The sequence below is a fragment of the Phyllostomus discolor genome, chromosome 8 (genome assembly GCF_004126475.2).
Source record: "Phyllostomus discolor isolate MPI-MPIP mPhyDis1 chromosome 8, mPhyDis1.pri.v3, whole genome shotgun sequence".
Taxonomy (NCBI): Eukaryota; Metazoa; Chordata; class Mammalia; order Chiroptera; family Phyllostomidae; genus Phyllostomus; species Phyllostomus discolor.
The window spans coordinates 76,949,126-76,968,345 of NC_040910.2; the positions used below are offsets into that span (position 1 = coordinate 76,949,126).

At 53.9% G+C, this 19,220-nt stretch overlaps 1 protein-coding gene across 5 annotated transcripts in view; it reads right to left on the reverse strand.

Moving 5' to 3' along the window:
• The window catches only part of RPH3AL (rabphilin 3A like (without C2 domains)), a 140,117-nt gene that overhangs the window by 14,367 nt on the left and 106,530 nt on the right, over nt 1-19,220 (reverse strand). For all 5 annotated transcript variants that reach the window (XM_036033288.1, XM_036033287.1, XM_036033284.1 and 2 more), the window contains one exon: nt 11,286-11,460. In XM_036033288.1, coding sequence (XP_035889181.1) covers nt 11,286-11,460 — 175 coding nt within the window. The remainder of the gene's footprint in view (nt 1-11,285; nt 11,461-19,220) is intronic.

Below are 19,220 nucleotides of genomic sequence, written 5' to 3' on the forward strand. Positions count from 1 at the left end.
ACAGTCTCTCCCTCCCTCCTCTCTAAACGGTCCTTGCTGGCTTGAGAGTATGTGTGAGCATTTGGTGGTTTGTATTGTATTGTATTGTATTTACAATTTGGTGGTTTCTATTCTATTACATATATTTATTAAATATATACATATTTATATAAATATCTCGCTCTGGACAGGTAGCTCAGTTGGTTATAGTGTGCTCCTGATATGCCAAGGTTGTGGGTTCGATCCCCCGGTTAGGGCACATACCAATAAATGCATAAATAAGTGGAATAACAAATTGATGTCTCTCTTTCCCTCAAATCAGTAAAACATATTAAATAAAGAACACCTGAGGCACTTCCAGCTCCCCAGGACTCTAGAACCCTTACAGGGAGTAGAGCAGCTGCAGGCAGGGGAGGTGACAATGGAGCACAGAACGTGACCCTGGGGACAGGACTTTGAAAGGCAGAGTCAGTCGGTTCATGAGCACTCAGCAGACACTGTGGGCACAGGGTGCGGGGCAGGGGAGGGAGGGTGCTGGGTGGGTTGGACGGACTTCACGGGCAGCACAGAGCAGGACTGCTTGTGCGAGTACGTGAGTGTGAGTGTGAGCGTGAGCGAGGAGGGCGGGGCCAATGCAGGAATGGGGGTGCGCTTCCCAGTAGAGGCAGCCTCAGCGTATGATCTGGGAGCTACTCTACCACCTGCCCGAAATTCTCCCACAAAGCTTCATCCCTCGGCTTTGGAACTCTAGGGCATGAAAGCTGCAAGACCACAGACTCCTTGTCCCTGCCCCCCATCCCCATCCTCCTCATGAGGAAACCGAGACCCCCAAACCACAGCTTTCCTGCCTGGCACCCCCATTAGCACACATCAGCTCGGCAGGGCCTGACCCCTTAGCACAGGTGGCAAACACAAGGCCCGCGGGCTGAGTCTGGCCCTCCATCTTGTTTTATCTGGCCTGGCACCTTGTTTCTATCCGGTGGCAGCACAGAGCTCCTTGCCTCTAGTTAAGGAGTAGTTACATTTACAGAGTCCTAAAATTATATTCCGCCCTTTGAAGGCAACCTTGAGGCTGATGTGGCCCCCAGTGAAAATGAGTTTGACACCTCTGAATTGGTGTGGTCTGGGAGGTCACAGTGCAGAGCCACTGCGGGGAGGATTTGTGGGTCTGGATCGCAAGGAGGGACACAGAGGTGTGGCACAGTCAGGCTGCTGCCTTCCACCCAGAGGCAGGAGGGCCCCGTGAGGGAAGGGGGTGGGCTGTGAGGAGCCTTCACTGCCACAGAGAAGCAGGACCACTCCCCTGCGACAGGTGTCCCTGCGGGTCGAACTCCTGTTCTCTCTCCTTTCTCAGGGATGTGCAAACGAGATCTACTTCACTTTCTTCTTCATAACCCCACAAGGGCGAGGACCGAGGAGTGTCAGCGACAACAGGGCGGGGAGGGACTGCGGCAGACCAGAGACTCCAAGCCCCGTGTGCAGGGCAGGCTGCTCCTGACCCAGCCTGCCCCATTTCCCCAGGGAGGGGCAGTGTGGGCGGGCCTTCTGATTTCAGAACGGAAGCCAGAGTCACTCTGTATTCTTTCAAATGAGAATTCTCTACATTTTTAAAAGTTGTCAATGAATTTAGAGTGGTGAGCCAGATCGAGTCACTGCTGCACCAGCTTGCGACCTATAACAGAGGCAGAGGTCCCACCCTCCAAGGACAGATGGCACCCCGCCTGCCCCCCCTCCCCCCCCGCACGGAAGCCCGCCTCCTGCTCCGCTCTGCCCCCTACCCAGGCCCCAGCCAGCCTGGCACCCTGTGCACAGCACACACTCCCAGCTGCTCCCAAGGCTGCAGGAAGTCCACGTACCACGTCCGGGCTGACGTGGCACACGTGGCAAGTCCGGAGCCTGCCGGGGAGCCACTGGGGTGAGTGGGGTGGCTGGGAGAGGGCAGCTGAGTGCTCTGAGGAGCTTTGGAAATGTTAATTTCTCAGGAACAGGGAAAGAAGGAAGGTGGCATAGCAACAGCTGGCTCTGGGCAGTGAGCAATCCTGTCTGAAAATAAAACATTTTACAATCCACAACTGTGGCTCATTAAGAATGAATGGATCTACTGGTATAAATAGCATGCTGCGTTAAGAAGTCAGGAAACAGCATATGCGTTTGATGGAAAAACGACTGCCACGAAACTGCTTATTAGCTTAGTCGGCTATAGCTTTGTGCTAAATAGACAGAGGTCTTTGGTTTAAAGCTTTCGTGGGCTGTGTGGCTTTCTCCATCTTGGACAGCAGAATGTACCTCTGTACCCCAAGCCCTGGTTATAATATGGGGGCATAACTCTGGATACACACTAACAAGTCCACAGTGAGTTTCCCAACCCACTATTACCTAGGTTCTGCTTGAATGCTCCCAGGGACAGGGAGCTCACTACTCTGTCAGATACAAACACCCTATTTCGTGATTCAATGGCTACTGAGCAAGAGACACAAATTTCCCCTGCTCCGTCCCAGCTCTGCTTTGGGAGGAAGAAGCACTGACTGGCCATGCCATCTATTATGTTGCAAACGGAGGCAGCATAAGCAGAAAGGAGCCAGGCCCATCCCTTCCCTGCTGCGTGGGGTGCTGAGAACGGGGGCAGAGGCTAAGACTGAAGGGCACACAGCGGGTCCAAGCTCCCAAGCAGGCAGAGGCTGGGGGATGAGGCTGGTCCAAGAGTTCCCTGAGAGGAAGCTGCTGCTGCTGCCACACTCCCATCTCCACAGGCCTCACAAGCCTTTGTCTCTGTCCCTGCCTCTGGGAGACCTTCCTCCGCCGCCCAGCAGCCACGCCCCGACCTGAGCTGGGCCTCGGTGGCTCTGTCCCACGCAACCCCAAACCTTCCCACCAAGTCCGAAAGAAGGAAGCCGGCGTGTGTGGCGATTTGGGCAACAGCTTTACTCTGAACTGCACTCAGAGGGGAGGCGTGTGGGCCAGGATTCAGAAGCCTGAGTGCCAGGCCCTCTTGGCCGCAGCCTACGTGACCTTGGGCGGGTTCCCCGCTCCATCCATCACTAAGCGTCAATTTCGCTGCTTGTAGCTGCCCCACCGGCTGTTGTGAGCATCAGAGGAGATAATGACGGTGAGTCACGGAGCTCCGGCTGAGGCCAGCACAGCACCCAGTGACTCGGCTTCTCCAGGGAGCAGGAGATGGGGGTGTGGGGGTGGGCAGAAAGGTCAGCCATGGCTCATTTGGGAAGGACACCCCGGTACACATTTGTAGGCTGAGTGGGACCAGACTGCTTGGCCTAAACCGCCCTGAAGCTTGCTTTCACTGGTCTGCAAACAGAACCACAGTTCAGAATTTTTAAAAAATTATTTAAAATCTATCAGACCAACCAAATGATAATGAAACTCCTATTTTTTTTAAAACCACTCAGCCGGAACAAATCCAAGACTTGAGTACTTTTCCAGAACAGTCCTTGAAGTGAACCAGCATGTCATTCTGTTCCAATCCATCCAGGAAGCTGGGCTCTGCTCAAGGGGGCGCCTGAGGCCAGGGAGTGGGAGGCTTCCCTCTGCTGAGGGCCCTGGGGAGGGACTGTGGGTCCCAGGCCTCAGTGCAGCCAGGGAGGTAAACTCACCTCCTGGTGACAGGGAGCTCAAGGCATCTACCTGTGCACATCTGGGGACTTTTGGGGTCTGGGCTGGAGGACAAAGTGGAAAGGACTTCCCAATCTGCCAGGCCACAAGGCAGTGAGGAAGGCTTTGGATGACGGCCCCTCCCCTTCCCAGCCTCAGGCTCCCTGGGAGAGGTGAACACAGCAAAGCCCAGGGGACAGTCTCCTAGGAGCCCCAGCTCTCTGCTTCCACCTGAGAAGAGGACATACATCCCAGAAAGTCCACTGAACACTGTCTGGACTCCCAACCTGAGGCTTTAGTCTTCCCCTGACACGCCATCCCCTTAGGTGCTCAGCCACAGCTGGGAAAGGTGGGGCAGACCAGCCCCAGGGCAGCCCCAGGCAGAGTTGGCTCCTGGTCGCAGCGCTGGGACTTAAGGAAGCAAGAAGTCCCATCACAAACCCTGTGTGAGACTGATTTCCACATGCAGCGACTTTGGTCAGATCCATTCAATTCTCCAGCTCTCGTAGGAAACCAGGCTCCATGCCCCGCTTGCCTACTTCTGTTATAATGAAGGGCTGCAGAAGCTAAAGTCTTCATTTCCCAGCATCCCCCTTGATCTTTTCTTCCTTTCAACTGATGGCTGGAACTGCAGCAGCCGTCATGGGGCCATGAGAGGAAGAGCAAGGCTTGCAAAGACATGTCATGATGTCACCGAGCTGCTGAATCGGCTGCAGTTGCCTTCCTCTAAGAAAAAAATGTAATCTCTTATTGCCCCAAAATGCAAGACTAATATGGTATCCCCCACTCCAACTCCTCTACATACAGCTCATGGGAGGGAATCCAGATCGAAGGGAAGAAACCTGAAAAAGAGGTGGGCCCAGCTGCAGAGGGATTAAGACCCAAGGGCCCAAAGTACTGGTTTCACCATTTCCACCTTATATTTCACAGGAGAACAAAGATCCCCGGGAGTGTGCAAAAGTTGACTCTACTGATTGCTGTCATAGACTCGGAGCAATCATCTGCCCGGAGTAATTGGCACGGAGCCCACACTGTGTCCAGATTGATCGGGACTGCCCTCTCCCCAGGGGTAGCCAGGCCAGACCCCGGGCTGGTCCCAGGAGACACTCAGGCCTCACAGTGCCCCATTCCTGAAAGAAGAATGACTGTTCTGCTCCGAGCAAGCTTGTAGGGGCTCCCTGAAGGGCCTGCAGGCAAACCATTGGCCAAAATCGACACCCCAGCCAGAGGAGGGGGTAGCAAACTCACGTAGGAAGCCCACCTGTCCTGTGGGTGCCAGAGTGTCACCAGCTCTCTTTGAGATAACCCAGAGGGGGAAAAGATGGCTAATCTTTTTTTTTGGATTTTTAATTTAATTTATTTATTTTTAGAGAGGGAAGGGAGGGAGAAAGAGAGAGAGAGAGAAACATCAATGTGTGGTTGCTGGGGGCTGTGGTCTGCAACCCAGGCATGTACCCTGACTGGGAATCGAACCTGCGATGCTTTGGTTCGCAGCCCGTGCTCAATCCACTGAACTATGCCAACCAGGGCGGCTAATCTTTATCTAATACATTCATTGTGTTATTTTTAACGCATAGAAGTTTAATCTATCTGCAGTGTGTTTCTGGATGCACACGGAATAGGATGGGATCTAATTATGCTGGCTCCAGTTGTTATGTAAAACCTGTCATCTTCCCATTGAGTTGAAAAGCTACCCGTGCTCAGCTTCCATACATTCTTAGGTCTATTATTTCTCTATTCAGTTCCACTTCCCTATTTATTCATTCTATTTGTTCTGGCGTGAACACTCTACTGTTTCTATTGATTGAAGTAACTTTAGAGTAAGCTTTAACATTTGGTCGGGCAACTCCTCCCATTACCCTTGCTATTTTTTAAAAAATATTTTGTTAAACTATTCTTTAACTTCTTGATGAAATTTTTTTTATTGAAATATAACTTATGTGCCATAAAATTCACCCTTTGAAAGTACACAATTAAGCCCTAGCTGGTGTGGCTCAGTGGGCTGAGTGCCAGCCTGAGAACTGAAAGGTCACCAGTTCGATTCCCAGTCAGGGCACATGCCTGGGGTTGCAGGCCAGGTCCCCAGCTGGGGGTGTGCGAGAGGCAGCTGATCGATGATGTTTCTCTCCCTTTCTCCCTCTGTTCTCCTCTCTCTAAAAATAAATAAAATATTTAAAAAGAGAAAGGACACAATTCAGCGGTTTTTTTGTATCTTCATAAAGTCATGCAACCACCACTATCTAATTCCGGAACATTTTTACCTCTTTTAAAAGAAACCCTGCAGCCCCCTCCCGTTTCCCCATCTTCCCCAGCTCCTGGCGACCCAGTCTGCTTTCTGTCCCTGTGGGTCTGCCTTTTCTGGACACTGCGTGGAAGTGGAATCACACACTACATGGCCTTTGTCTCTGCTCCTGTCCCTCAGCGTGGCACCTGCACGGGTGTGTCTGCGCTGCAGTGCGTGTGTCGGCACCTCCTTGTTTTAAGGCGCACACATCCCACTGTGCGCCGCTTCTCGTTTGTCCGATGGGGAAGGGAAACATCTGGACTCACCTCTCGCTGGAAACCCCACTGGGAATCAGACGGTTGTTCCACTCACTAATTTGGAGGCATCAAGCTTCCTATCTGCCTCTGTTCATGTCTTACTTTTGTCCTGTGATAAGATTGTTGAGCCTATAATTAATTGTCTTTTAAAATGTTTCTAGGCATTTTATAATTTTTATTGCAATTTTGAATGGATTTTTCCCATTTCTACTTCTAATTAGTCAGTACAGAGTAACACCATTGATTCTTAGTGTAAACTATCGATTTGCTGCATGTGCTATCACTTCCCGAGTTCTCCTATTAACCCCAGGGGGTCGTTTACTGTAGTGGACTCTCATGGGCGTTCTTAGCTTACCATCACCTCATCTGCAAATAAGAATTTCTTCTCTTTTCTAATAGTAAGAGATTATTTTCTTTCCCTTTTTTTTAATGAAAAGATTTCATTTATTTACTCTTAGAGGGGAACGGAGGGACAAAGAGAGGGAGAGAAACCTAGATGTGTGAGAGAAACATCCATCGGTTGCCTCTTGCACACCTCCAGCTGGGGACCTGGCCCGCAACTCAGGCATGTGCCCTGACTGGGAATCGAACCAGTGAGCCCTCGGTTTGCAGGCTGGCACTCAACCCACTGAGCCACACCAGCCAGGGCTATTTTATGTTCTCGCCTTATTACAGCAGTTAAATACAATCAAATACTGTTGAATGATGGGGATCACGGGGTGGGCTTGGTTTGCGCTTTGACAGGACACGGCTTCAGCGCGTCACCACTTTGTACGGCATTGGGTGCCGCTGTTTTCCCTTTTCGGTAGTCTTATCATTTTAGGTAATTTCCTTTTATCATTATATTACTTAAACTTTTTATTTAACAGATATTTTTAACTTTGGAGAGAAAGACATTTCAAGGCAAAACAGGAAACCTGAAAACCGCCAGGCAAAAGACAGACATGCTTGACTTCACAAAAATTAAGAAAAAAATGATTTTGAATGGCAACATCGATTTTTGAATGGCAGAGACTATGCAAAACATAAAGTCAAGGAGAAAAATATTTGCAACCCATTTAGTATCCCTAACATATCAATAAGAGAAAATAATTTAATAAAATATGATCAATGGATTTAAACAGGTAATGTTTAAAAGAGGACCTAAATAATGAATAAATAATAAAGATATGAAGAGATACACAAATGTTTTAAATTAAAATAACAAAGTATCATTTTTCATCTAGTACACTTGCCAAAATGATAAATACCAATACTATTCATGGCAGGCAAGGATGCAGGAATAAATGAGTACGAAAGCTTTTTATAGAAAACATTTCTGGAATATACTTTGGCAACGACTACTGAAATTTCACACACGCAACTCCAGTTTTGGAAGCCTGCCCCCGGAGATAAAGTGTCACACACACGTAAGGCTGTTTCGGGCTTGCTTGCGGTTATGAAAAGGCAGAAACAATTTGAATGTCCAGCAATAGGCGAGTAATTAAACACTAATACAGGATATAATGGGATTTTATTCAGCTATTAAAAATAATAAAGTAAAATCTATATCTATGGATCTGGAAGGATGCCAATGATATTCTTTTAGGTGGAAAAAGCAACATGGAGAGGTATGGGTAAGAGCCTATTTCTGTTACTAAAACACAAGCAAAAACACAGCAAAACGACAAATAACCCAATATCAAGTATCTGTCTGCAGGAACAGGGAGAAAGGGTTTTAGAGATGATGGCAAAAGATTTTAATTTTTCATATACTTTTGAATTAACTTGTTAAAATATATTATGTATGCTTAAGCAATTAAAAATTAACAAAGAAAATTTAAAGGAGGAAGAAAAGGAGCCTGCCTCGGAAACATCAATACATTTCATTTGATGGTTTTGTGAACTGAAAAGTTCACAGCTTGTATCTATTGATTACCTTTCCTGCTCCAAAAGGGCAGGAGAAAGAGAGCAGGGTGGGCTGGGAGAGGGGGTGAGCCGGGGGCCGCAGGTGCACCAGCCCGAAGGAGGGGGAGGGGGAGCGGGAGGGAGGGAGGGAGAAGCAGAGATGGAGGAACGGGGTTGGGGGACGTGGGAAAGAGGGCGAGAGGGAGTGTGCGGCTGTCAGGATCAGCTTCCCTGCCAGGGAGCAAGGGCTTGGGGGCAGCAGGGGGACACTGGCCCTGGGTCCCTGCAGGCAGCAGCCTGGGACAGACTCTTCACGAGAGCGGGGAGACTGACACCCTCGAGCGTTCCCTGGCGCTGTCCAGTGGGCCCTGACCTAGAGGAGTCTGCAGGCCCTAAGGAAACCCCTCCACAGGTTTTCAAAAACCCTGGGGCAGGTGGGTGGTTCATTCACTCATCTGGTGAGCATCTCTCCATGCCTCTCCCATGCTGAGTGCTGGGAAATCAGGCTGCGCAGGGTGGCCGTGGCCTTGCCCGCATGCAGCTTTCAGGTGGTGGGGGAGACCCCACCCCAAGGCTGGTCCCTGCTTCCCCGGCCTTAAGCTCCCTTTTGGCTGGATAGGGTGACATGAGGGCCAGGCCCATGAGCCCGCTTTGACCCGGGTCACTCACTGCAGGTCTGATCTGAGCCACCTGCCTGGCACCTGGGCATTACTGATGGTGGGGCCCAGGATGGGGAGAGAAACTGCTTTAAAAGGTGGAAAAACACCGCCTGGTTCCCCAGCTAGCAGTGGTTGGGAGAGGCCTGGTGACATCCCTGTGCCACATTCCCAAAGCCACTCCCTGGGGCCCGTCTGCTGCCAGGACCCTGGCAGCCTCCGGGAGACCAGCCTGAGAAGGAATCAGATGGAAGCTGCAGCCCCTGGAAGCTTGGGGGGGGCCTCTCAGCGGCAGACATGCCCGAGTCCTTCCAGCCACAGACTTGACCTTGAAGCCACGTGAACCACAGAAGGGCTAGTATGGGGCTGACCGCATAGAAGGTCCTGCCCTTGCCCCCAGACTCAGGGAGGACCTCCTGTAAGGACGGTTTGAGCTGGCCCAGGCCTGTGGTCTCCCAAGTGGCTAGCAGCCACCCGAGAGCCTCTGTGAGTGCACAGCCAGGTCTGGGACGGCCAGGGGACCCAAGTGCAACCAGAAAACACAGATCCTGGCTTCTGCACAAGCTCCTCGAAGCGGACAAACACCGCTGCCCAGGATCGGGCCGAGAAGCAGGTCAGGAAGAGTGGGCCTGTTGGTGGCTCTCTGGAGCCCTTCCTCGCAAACCTCTGACACTTGGCTTCTGGGGCACAAAACCTCTCTGCTTTCCTCCTGCCGCTCCCGCCACCAGCTCCACAGCCTGCCCTCATGGTCCCGCTGTCCCTGGGTGACCCCTGTAGGCCACCTGTTGAGCCAGAAGGGCCACTTCCTTCACCCAAGTACAGTGTGTGGGTCCCTGGCCTCCTTACCCATGTAATTAAAAGGCCTCCTGTGTGTGTGTGGCTGGGGAGGAGCTGCACTGTGCATGCATGTGTGTGCATGCATGTGCATGTGTGTACCATGCTGATGCTGGAGCAGACAGGGCAGGGAGCGCCCCTCTGGGTGGGGCGGCAGGCCTCCCCTCCTCAACCCACTGTAAGCCACATTCTAACCCCAACAGTGCCCACCAGCTGGTTCCCACTGTAGTGTCTTCTCTCACTCTGAGGGGCACTGACTCTCCCCGGCAGGCCTGGGAGTGGGGAGATCCCGGCACCAAGAGTAGAAATGGGAAAGAAGGGAAGAGGGAGCTACTTCTCCAACAAATTCCCCCAGACCCCCTCCAAGGCCGGCCAGCCCCAGCTGGGCCTGGTCCCTGCAAGGGCCGGCGATGGCAGGGAAGGCGAACTCATGGGAATCAGAAGTGCAGACAGAGTCCTGAAGAATTAGCGGAGACGGCCGGCTGCAGAAGAGCCGAGTGATGGCCAGGAAAAGGTGTCTGGGGAACAGACGCCAAGCTGTTAACTGCTGGTTATGCTCGGAAGGGCCGACCTTTAGGGAATTTTTACCAGCTAAATGATAGCTTCTGATAACCTTCACAATTTTACAATAAACACGCTGTACTTCTGTAAGAAGAAAAAAAACAGCCCAAATGGTGCAAAGATAGCTGCCAGGTCAGAATCCAAAGACGGAGACGCTTGAGGGCCCCCTGAAGCAGCTGCATGTCTATTGTCTTTGGTTGAGAAACCTGAGACAACCCCTGGCAGTGGGAGGAGCCCCTCATCTCTCCGGCTTCTACCCATTTAGGACCCTCGGTCTGTGAGTTTTGCGCTGAAACTGCGGCCCTTCAGGGCAGAAGGAGCCAGAGCCCAGAGGGCAGGACCCGGCCTCTGGGTCCCAGCCCTGCCCACACCAGCGAGTCCTTCCTTCCTCTGGGCCTCAGGCTGCTCGTCTCTAACACAGGGCTGCCGAACACCGGCCCGCTCGCTTGTGGAGCCTGCTGTGAGGCCCAGAGCTTTGGAAATAAAACCGCGAACATTAAAGCATCTTGCAAGCTGTGTAAAGACACCTGCCATGCCAGGTACTTTTATATATACCAGGTTTTGCTGTGCGTAATGCACACCTTTTTGCCCAAATTTTTGAGGGAAAAATAAGGATGCACATTACATATGGGTACGCTGATGGCACACCATTGGTATAAGAACCCCGTGTGCGGTGTGCACAACTGGGGGTGGGCATTATACAGGGCAAAATACGGTAATTGCCAGTGGGTTGGGGCTCCCCTTCTGATGGTGGCCCCCTGGGTGCAGCCACCATAAATACCAAGGGGCCCTGGGCACAAGGTCACTTTCCTCACTAGGACCCAGAAAGCCCAGAGTCTTCCCTTATTGAGACCCAAGACAAGTGCTAAGAAGAGAGGGCACTGGCCTGCCTTACAAAGACGCACTTTCATACTTTGCAAAAAACCTCAGCTGACATCACATTTCTGCAGAGATCTATAGCGCTGCTCTCGGCATTCCTCACCCTCCAGTTAGTGCTTGTGTATGGGATGGCCCCTGCAGGCTGCAAGCATTTACGGTGCTGAGGTCCGTCCAGCCACCCATGGGGGTGCTGGTGGCGAGTCAAGGGCACACAGGGGGATGGAACACCAGTATGAGCCATGTGAAGACTGTGGTGGCCACTAGCCAAGTGACCGTGGCACTGGCTGGCTGATGGCCCGGACGTCAGCTGCCATCACAACAGAGGGGGCAAACAGGACCTACCTCTCCCACGGGCCCACGTGTAGACTCGACTGGTCTCCGTGCTTCTGGGCTCTTGCTCCGCCGGCTCCACAGGCAAAGGTCGTAAGTGGGGGTCATCGGCCCGGCCGGGGGTCTTCAGGGGCAGGATGTACTTGGGCAGCCCTTTGTAGAACCAGGCCCCCGACCTCTTCCAGACCTGAGAGGGGGAGACAGCCGCTCAGAGCTCGGAATGCAGAGCTGCGCCTCGCACCGCGCACCCACGCAGGCCCGCCCCGCCTCCCCCTCCCAGTGCAAAGCTGGACAGTGCTCAGCAGATGCCACCTGCGACCTCCTGCCTGCCCCTCCCCTCTGGGACTCTGGAGGCTGGAGGAGGAGGCTGGCCGGGCCCCACACAGCACTGGAAGCTGTCAGGAGAGTGACTCAGAGGAGACAACCCACAGTGGGTGCAGGGAGGGCTGGAGCCTCAGAGAAGGCCGCAGAGCGGAATTGGAGCAGCGACTGAGACAAGGGCCCGAACGCAACGCCTACTTCGCACGACACCCAGGACCGCTCCCCGCTTCTCCGGGAAGGACACACACTTGTGGTCTCTATGAGAGTGGGAATGTGTGAAGGAACGACGCGACCTTTCCAGGGAAGAGGAAGCCTTGACAGTGTGAGTCGGGGATCTGACACCCAGCAGCTGAGAGCTGGGGCTACACCCTGACCCTCAGTGTCAGCACCTGCAGGCGGATGTGGGAACCGTCCGTCTCACAAGGCAGCTGTGGGGATCAGACTCGCAGAGTGACGTCGGCCCACGGCCCCGTGTGGGCACAGAGCGGCCACTCGACAGACAGGATGCTCACGGCTGCCGCTGTCCCCCTCGGCCTCTCACCCGACACACGGGGACAACTTCACCACCCGTGGACCGAGCCCACTGCCCGACGGGGGGAAGGGGAACTCAGAAGGCCAGGTCTGCCCCATTCTCTCCAGGACAGTGTCCCCACTCCCCCAGCTTCCTCTGTGCCTCCTCGGTGCTGCGGCTGCTGCCAGGGGCCACTCAAAACCAGACAAAAGGGAAACAAAGGCCCGATGACACACGCTGGGAAGCACCAGGTGGGGCCCAGCTCTGTCACTGCGGGAATGTGCTCGGGGTCCCCCAACACGGTAGGAGGACACGCGACACTTCCCATGGGGAACCGCCCGGCAAGTGTTCCTCGAGAAACTCGGCCCCCATTGTGGGCGTGCATGGACCCGCGTGTCGCCGTGCAGCACGGACGGGTCGCTCTCAGAGTGACTGCCGCTCTGCTGCCCGTGGCCGGCAGTCCCTGCTTTACGCCCCAGAGTGCCAGGCGCAGGGCCAGAGGCCAACCCCGTCCCCAGCGGGAATCGCTCATCCCTCCCTCCCAGCTCCCGTCTGCAGAAGGGCTGTCTGGAGGGGTGCAGGCTGTGTGGAGCCCCCTTGGGAGCCCCCGCTAAGTCTCTCACAGCCCTCCTACCATACTATCTCTCTGAACTGGTAACACACGCACAGGATCCAAAATTCACAAAGTACACAATTAAAAAGTCTCCTTCCCCGTTCCCAGAGGCATCTGGTGCAACAGTCTTTGAGGAGGTGCTTCATTATTCCCACCCTCCAGATGGAGAAACTGAGGCTCTGACACATGAAGCTACTTGCCCCAGGCCCACCCACCACTCCACACCGGAGACCGCAGAGTCTCAACCCAAACGTTTACAGATCTGAAGTAGCAGCTCGCTGAGTTGTGGCTGAGCGGTGAATCAGTCCCCAGTGGGTTCTCCTTGTGGACTCTAAGCGTCCTGCAGAGTGGACGCCTGCAGGGGAGGGAAGGGCCACACGGGGGGAGAGAACTACCGTAAGTAGCAGCTGCCCGGCCACCCTATCCCTAGGAGCTGTTGCGTAGCTCCTGAGAACAGAGGCCCCACCCAGAGGTGATGGGGCTCACTCCGCCTCCTTCTGCTAAGCAAAGGCTTGCTCATCGGCTCATCCGCTGTCAGCATCAGTGTGAGTGCGGGCTTCGCCAGCCCTCCCCTGAGCATGCTGGCCTCCTGCCTCCTGCCCCCAGCATGGGCTGGGCTTCCTGGGGGGTGGCAGGGACCACATGAAACAAGCCCCTGAGAGCCACGTGTGACCGGCGGGGCCGGGGCTGGCTGTGGACCCCGCACCACACTGCCTCCCCACCCCTGCCATGGAAACGGTTCCTCTTTTTTCTTCCTGAGGTGAGACACACATACATAAGTGATAAAATCATACAATAACAAAAAAGTAAAATGGAGAAATTTTAGGTCACGCATAACATTACCACACAGAGGGGGCCCTGTTTAACATGATGCTGTGAATTTTCTGGGCATAGACGCATTTTTGTTTTAAAGAAGAACAGCATCATGTAGACGCAAGGGTGTCGAACTCATTGTCACCGGGGGCCACATCAGCCTCGTGGTTGCCTTCAAGGGGCATTTTAGGACTGTATAAGTGTAACTGCTCCTTAACTAGGGGCCAGTGTTGCCTTGGGGCAGAAACGAGGTGCCGGGCCGGACAGAACAGGGTGGAGGGCCGGATTCGTTCTGCGGGCCCCGTGTTGCCACCTGTGCTGCGGAGGCAAACGGTGTCTGCCCCCACTTAGCTCCGCATCCGGGCAGCTCTCCTGTGTTCATCGGTAACGGTCTCCAGCCTCACGCTCTCACGGCTCCGTGGTTTGGATCACGCTTAATTAAACTGGTCCCATGCTGAGGGACATTCACACTGTTGCCCATTTTTCACTATCAGCAGCGCTGCGGCTACCACCTTGCACACGCGTCATCAGGCGGGGGTCCGTCATCACCTGAGGAAACATTCTGGGGGTGGAGCTGCCAGGACAAGGGACGCGTGCATGTTTAGATGGTGATACATTTTCTCCCCCAGGAGAGAAAGTCGAATCCCCATTGGGGCGCTAAATGCCTGCTGCACCGCACTTCCTGGTGGGACCCGGGGTCTGGTCTGGGGGGCCTGCTCCGGGGCAGCGCCTGTGGGGTGGTGGGCTTGGGGCTGGCCTTGTCAGGTCCTGAGGTCCCCAGGGTGAGGTGCTGCAGGGGGAGGATGGGGACCCCGCTGCCACCCCTGGGGCACACTCCCCTTCTGCCTCGCCAGAGTGGATGGGACAACCCTGAGAGAGACTCAGAGATGAGGCTCACTCTTCATTCTTGTGTGGCTTTCATCAGGAGGGACCAAAACACACGGCTGAGCAGTGTCTGGGGAGGCTGCCGGGCCAAGCACACCGTGAGCGCTCAGTGAGCCTGCAGGTCACTGCCTCTGCACGTTTCCTGCAGAATTGGGACTGTCACACCAGCTTGTGAGCGTGCATGCTTCTTCTTTGCCTTCAGTTAAAAAATGTTCATGTGTGCCCTGGCTGGTGTGGCTCAGTGGGTTGGGCATCATCCGTAAAGCAAAAGGTTGGCAGTTCGATCCCTCATCTGAGCACATGCCTGGGTTGCGGGTTCGATCCCCAGTCAGAGTGTGTGCAAGAGGCAGCCAATCTATGTTTCTCTCCCTCTCTCGCTCCCTTCCTTCTCCTCTCTCTAAAAATAAACAATCTTTAAAAATATGTTCAATTGTGTTGAAATACACATAACATGAACTTTACCATCTTCATCATTTCTCAATGCGCAGTTCAGTAGTGTAAAGTACATTCACGTTGTTGAGTAGCCCATCTTCAGAAGTCTTTTTATCTTATAAAACTTAAATTCCTGCTCATTAAACAGCCCCTGGGACCACTCTTCTACTTTCTGTCTCTGTGAATGTGACTGCCCTCGTTTCCGCATATGAGTGGAATCGTGCAGTATCTGTCTTTCTGACACATATACAGTATGTGGCTTCTTTCACTTAGCACAGTGTCCTCCAGGTTTATCCATGTCGCATCATGTATCGGAATTCTCCTTCCTTTTTCAGACTGAACAATATTCCCTTGACTGTTGTACCACATTTCGTTTATCCATTCATGTGACACTTGGGCAGCTTCCACCTTTGGTCTGGTCCTTCCATGTTTATCTGTCTGTCCCTCTAGGGCCTCCCAACCGGGAGGGAGGGTCAGGGCATTCTGCTCACCGCTGTGCCTTCAAGCTCCCCGTGCAGTCCTGACACAGCAGGTGCTCAGGGAACACGGCTGAACGGCACACTGGCCGCGTGGGGTGTTCCCTGGAACGTGTCCTGATCCATAATGTCCGCCGCCTTCCTGGGGAAGTGGCCTGAGGGCTTCACCCAAGTGTGTGTAATTAATCAAATGGATTTACTGTCTCAGATTAAAAGAAGGATAAAGAGGAAGTGCCCAGCCGGGCATGCCAGTGCAGAGCAAGCTCCAGTGAACCTCCCTGACCATGAACTCCACAGCATGAGGCAGCCGCATGCTCCCAGTCCCTCCACCAGCACCAGTGCAACCCACAGCCCCCGCTGCCCCGGCCCAACCTGGTACCTTTCAGTCGGGGCCCCACACCATCAGCCTCACCTCCGGATGCAACGACCCACCTTCAACCCACACCTCCCCCCTACTTAAAAAACACTGATCAACCAGGTGGTTTTGGAAAACATGATAAAGAGAACAGGATTTAAACTATTAGGTTGAATTGCATGAAACTGCTGATATTCAATGTTTTTAATGCTATTCAACCACTTTTGACCTATAAGCCCCCTGTCAATTTCATACAATTTGCCCCGATATTTACGCTCAGCAGAGGCAATGCCCCCAGGGGTCTGCCAGGCCTGCAGTGTGTCCCCAGGGCCCAGGGGACCAGTCAGTTATTCCCTGAGTCCCTGTAACGGGGCCTGGGCCCTGTCTGCTTCCTTTGGGTTAGCGCTGTGTCCAGGGGAGGGCCTGATGCCATCGCCGCAGCAGAGACCTGACCAGGCCAGACTGGCCGGTGATCCTGCACCAGCTCGAGGAGCGGACGCAGGTGCACCACCCGGTAGGGAGGGCACACCTGGGTGGAGGTGCTAAAGCACAGTGTCGGTGTTTTGGGGAATGCCTTCCCCACAGAGAACAGGAAAGGTGAGGCGAGGAGTGAGAGATCCCAGCTGGGCCGAGTTCTGAGCAGCCACTCCTCCTCCCTGGGTGCCAATCTGAGCGCATCCCCCGGCCTTCTCTGCCTGGATGCCCACCTCTGCCCTACAAAACGCACAGCAGCAGCTTTTAATCACGTGATTTCTGCTCCCTGTATCCTGGCCCATCACCCACCGCCGGCATCACTGCCTGGCCCCGTCCCCCAGCACAGTGGCAGGAAAAGCCCTCCAAGGGAATTAACCCCCGCCCCGCCCTATCTGGGGCCACAGATCAGAAAAGGTTCACCACTGGAAGAAGCTGTGCGACCCTGCAAAGCCCCAGTCTGCTTCCCACGCGTGGTTTGCTGTGATAAGGCCAGCAAAGCAGCCAGCCTTGAAAATGCCATTTCGTGAGAAAAGACCCTCGCAGCCGCCATGGCACCTGCCTGGGGTGGCCAATGGGGCTGCATCTCCCCGCAGCACCGCTCCGGGCTCTGCTTGCAGGTCTTCATTCTGGTTTCAGCTCACGCCAACCTGACTGCAGATACTGATGGCTATTAGCCAAGCTGTTCCCAGGGAATCTTAATTACCATGATAACAATCGCTAATCACTGGCATTTCCTAAGTGGCTGTGGCTGGAGAAGATGGTAATTGCCGGGCCCTATTGGAAAGAAGGGGAGGCCTAGGGGACCAGCCCCTGGGGAGGATGGGGAAGAGGAAGGAGGTGCCGACCTCTGTCCCTGCCTAGTGCTCCTCCCCTTGTGAGTGTTACCGGCTCTGCCCGTCCCATGCAATTAGGACTGCACCTGCAGGGGCTCAGGGGAGGGGTCCAGACTCTCTACCCCTCACCCCACTGGTCTGAGCAGGGGGACAGTCTGTGGCCTCTGCACATGCTGCTCCTTCTACCTGGGGTGCCCTTCATCCTCGGCTCCATCCAGCAGTGACATTCCCCCAGGAAGCCTCCTGTGCCACCTTGTGCAGAACTGAGCCCCTCTGCTGAGCTCCAGGAGGCCACCCGGTACTGCGGGTGTAGTGCTTCCCCCACCCCGGAGCTGTGAGCTCTTCAAGGGCTGGGGAGTGTCAGCGCCGTCCCCCAATTCCCGGGATGCAGCGAGGAGCCTGTGTGTGGCAGGGGTGTTGCTGACCGACTGACTGACCAAGTGAAGAAGGCGAAGCAGAGACCTGTCCCCAGGGGACAGAAGGTGGGGTCTTCAGGGAGACCACGTTCTCTCCACCCGACAGGCTCCAGGCTGGCCCCGTCTTGAAAGGCCTTGGGAAATGGCCTGTTGTAGAGGGTCTTCTTGCTCTCACTTTGGTCACCAAAAAAGCAGCAAACAATAACCACCACCAATAAAGCAGCAAACAGCAGTGCTGGCGAGGGGGGAGAGAAAAGGGAGCCCGAGCGCACTGTTGGCGGGAATGCAGACTGGGGCAGGCGCTGTGGGAAGCAGTAGGGAGTTTCCTCAGGAAACTAAAAATGGAACTGCCGTTGACCCAGTGATCTCACTTCAGGGAACATATCCTAAGAATCCTGAAGCACCAATCAAATATCACACCCCTGTGTTCACAGCAGTGTTATTTGCAACAGCCAAGATCAGCAGATGAGTGGAGGAAAAAGATGTGATACTTTAAGGAACTCTTACCTTTGTGACAGCACGGATGAACATTACGCTAAGTGAAATAAGCCAGTCAGCGAAAGACAAGTACCACGTGATCTGACTCATATGTGGAAGCTAATGAACAAAATACAACCAGAGGCATGGACACATGGAGCAGACTAACAGATCCCAGAGGGGAGGGGGTGGGGGACTGGAAGAGATTAGCCAAAGATATACATGCGCGTATGCAGCCTGTGGACATGGACAGCAATGCGGTAAAGGCGGGGGTGGGGGCTGGGTGGAGGTGGGCAAAGCAGGGAATGCCGGACATCTGTAATAGCGTCAATGATAAAATAAAAATAAAATAAAATAAAAAGGGCCTCTTAAAGGGTCAACCCACCTTGGCAGAGAGGCAGCATGGCCCTCCCTACCGTATTACCTGAACACAGAGGTAGAGGTAGAGGTACAGAAAGAGAGAGAGAGAGAGAGCGCGCGAGCGCTGGCCTCCCAGGAACTCTAAACTCTGAAGCATGGCCAGGAAGACCCTAAGAGCTCTGCCAGGCACTCCCTCCCGCGGCCTCATCTCCCACCTCCTCCTGCCCCTCTGGATCAGCCAGACACAGCGCTCCCAGTCCCTGACCGTGCTAAGCTGTCTCTTCCCTCCATGCCTTTGTACGTGCTGTTCTTTCTCTTCTCTACACTGGGATAAGGAAGTTCAGCCTATTTTAATCCAGAAGCTTCCAGGTCTCCCAATGCACACACATACTGTCATGCTTGCCTACTTACATGTCTGTTTCTTTCCTGCACCAGATCAAAGGCCCCACGAGCCTCCCAGGATGCCCAGCACATGCCTACATGTGCTGAGCATCGAACAAATGTCAGCAGAGACTCCCAAACATGCCCAAATTTCAAGGCTTTAAGCAACTCAATTTACCTAAGAGCAGCCCTGGCTCTCAGAGATGGCTGTGGACTGAATCGTGCCTCACCCCCAAGTTCATACGTTGACATCCGAACCCCCAATGTGACAGTGTTTGGAACTGAGGCCTGTGGGACACATCAGGTTTAGCTGAGGTCATGAGGTCATGAGGGTGGGGCCCCATGATGGGATTCACGGCCTTATAAGGAGAGACACTAAAGAGCTTGCTTTTCTCCTGCGTGCGGATGCAAGGGGACAATGGCCAAGTGCAAGGCAGGAAGGGAGCTCTCAGCAGGAACCCAATCTGCAGGACCTTGATCTGGGACTTCCAGGTCCCAGAACTGTGAGAAATAAACTCCAGTTGTTCAAGCCCCACCTCCCTACAGGTAGTCTGTCCTGGCAGCCCATGCCGAATAGGACACTGCGAGCAGCTGCTTGGG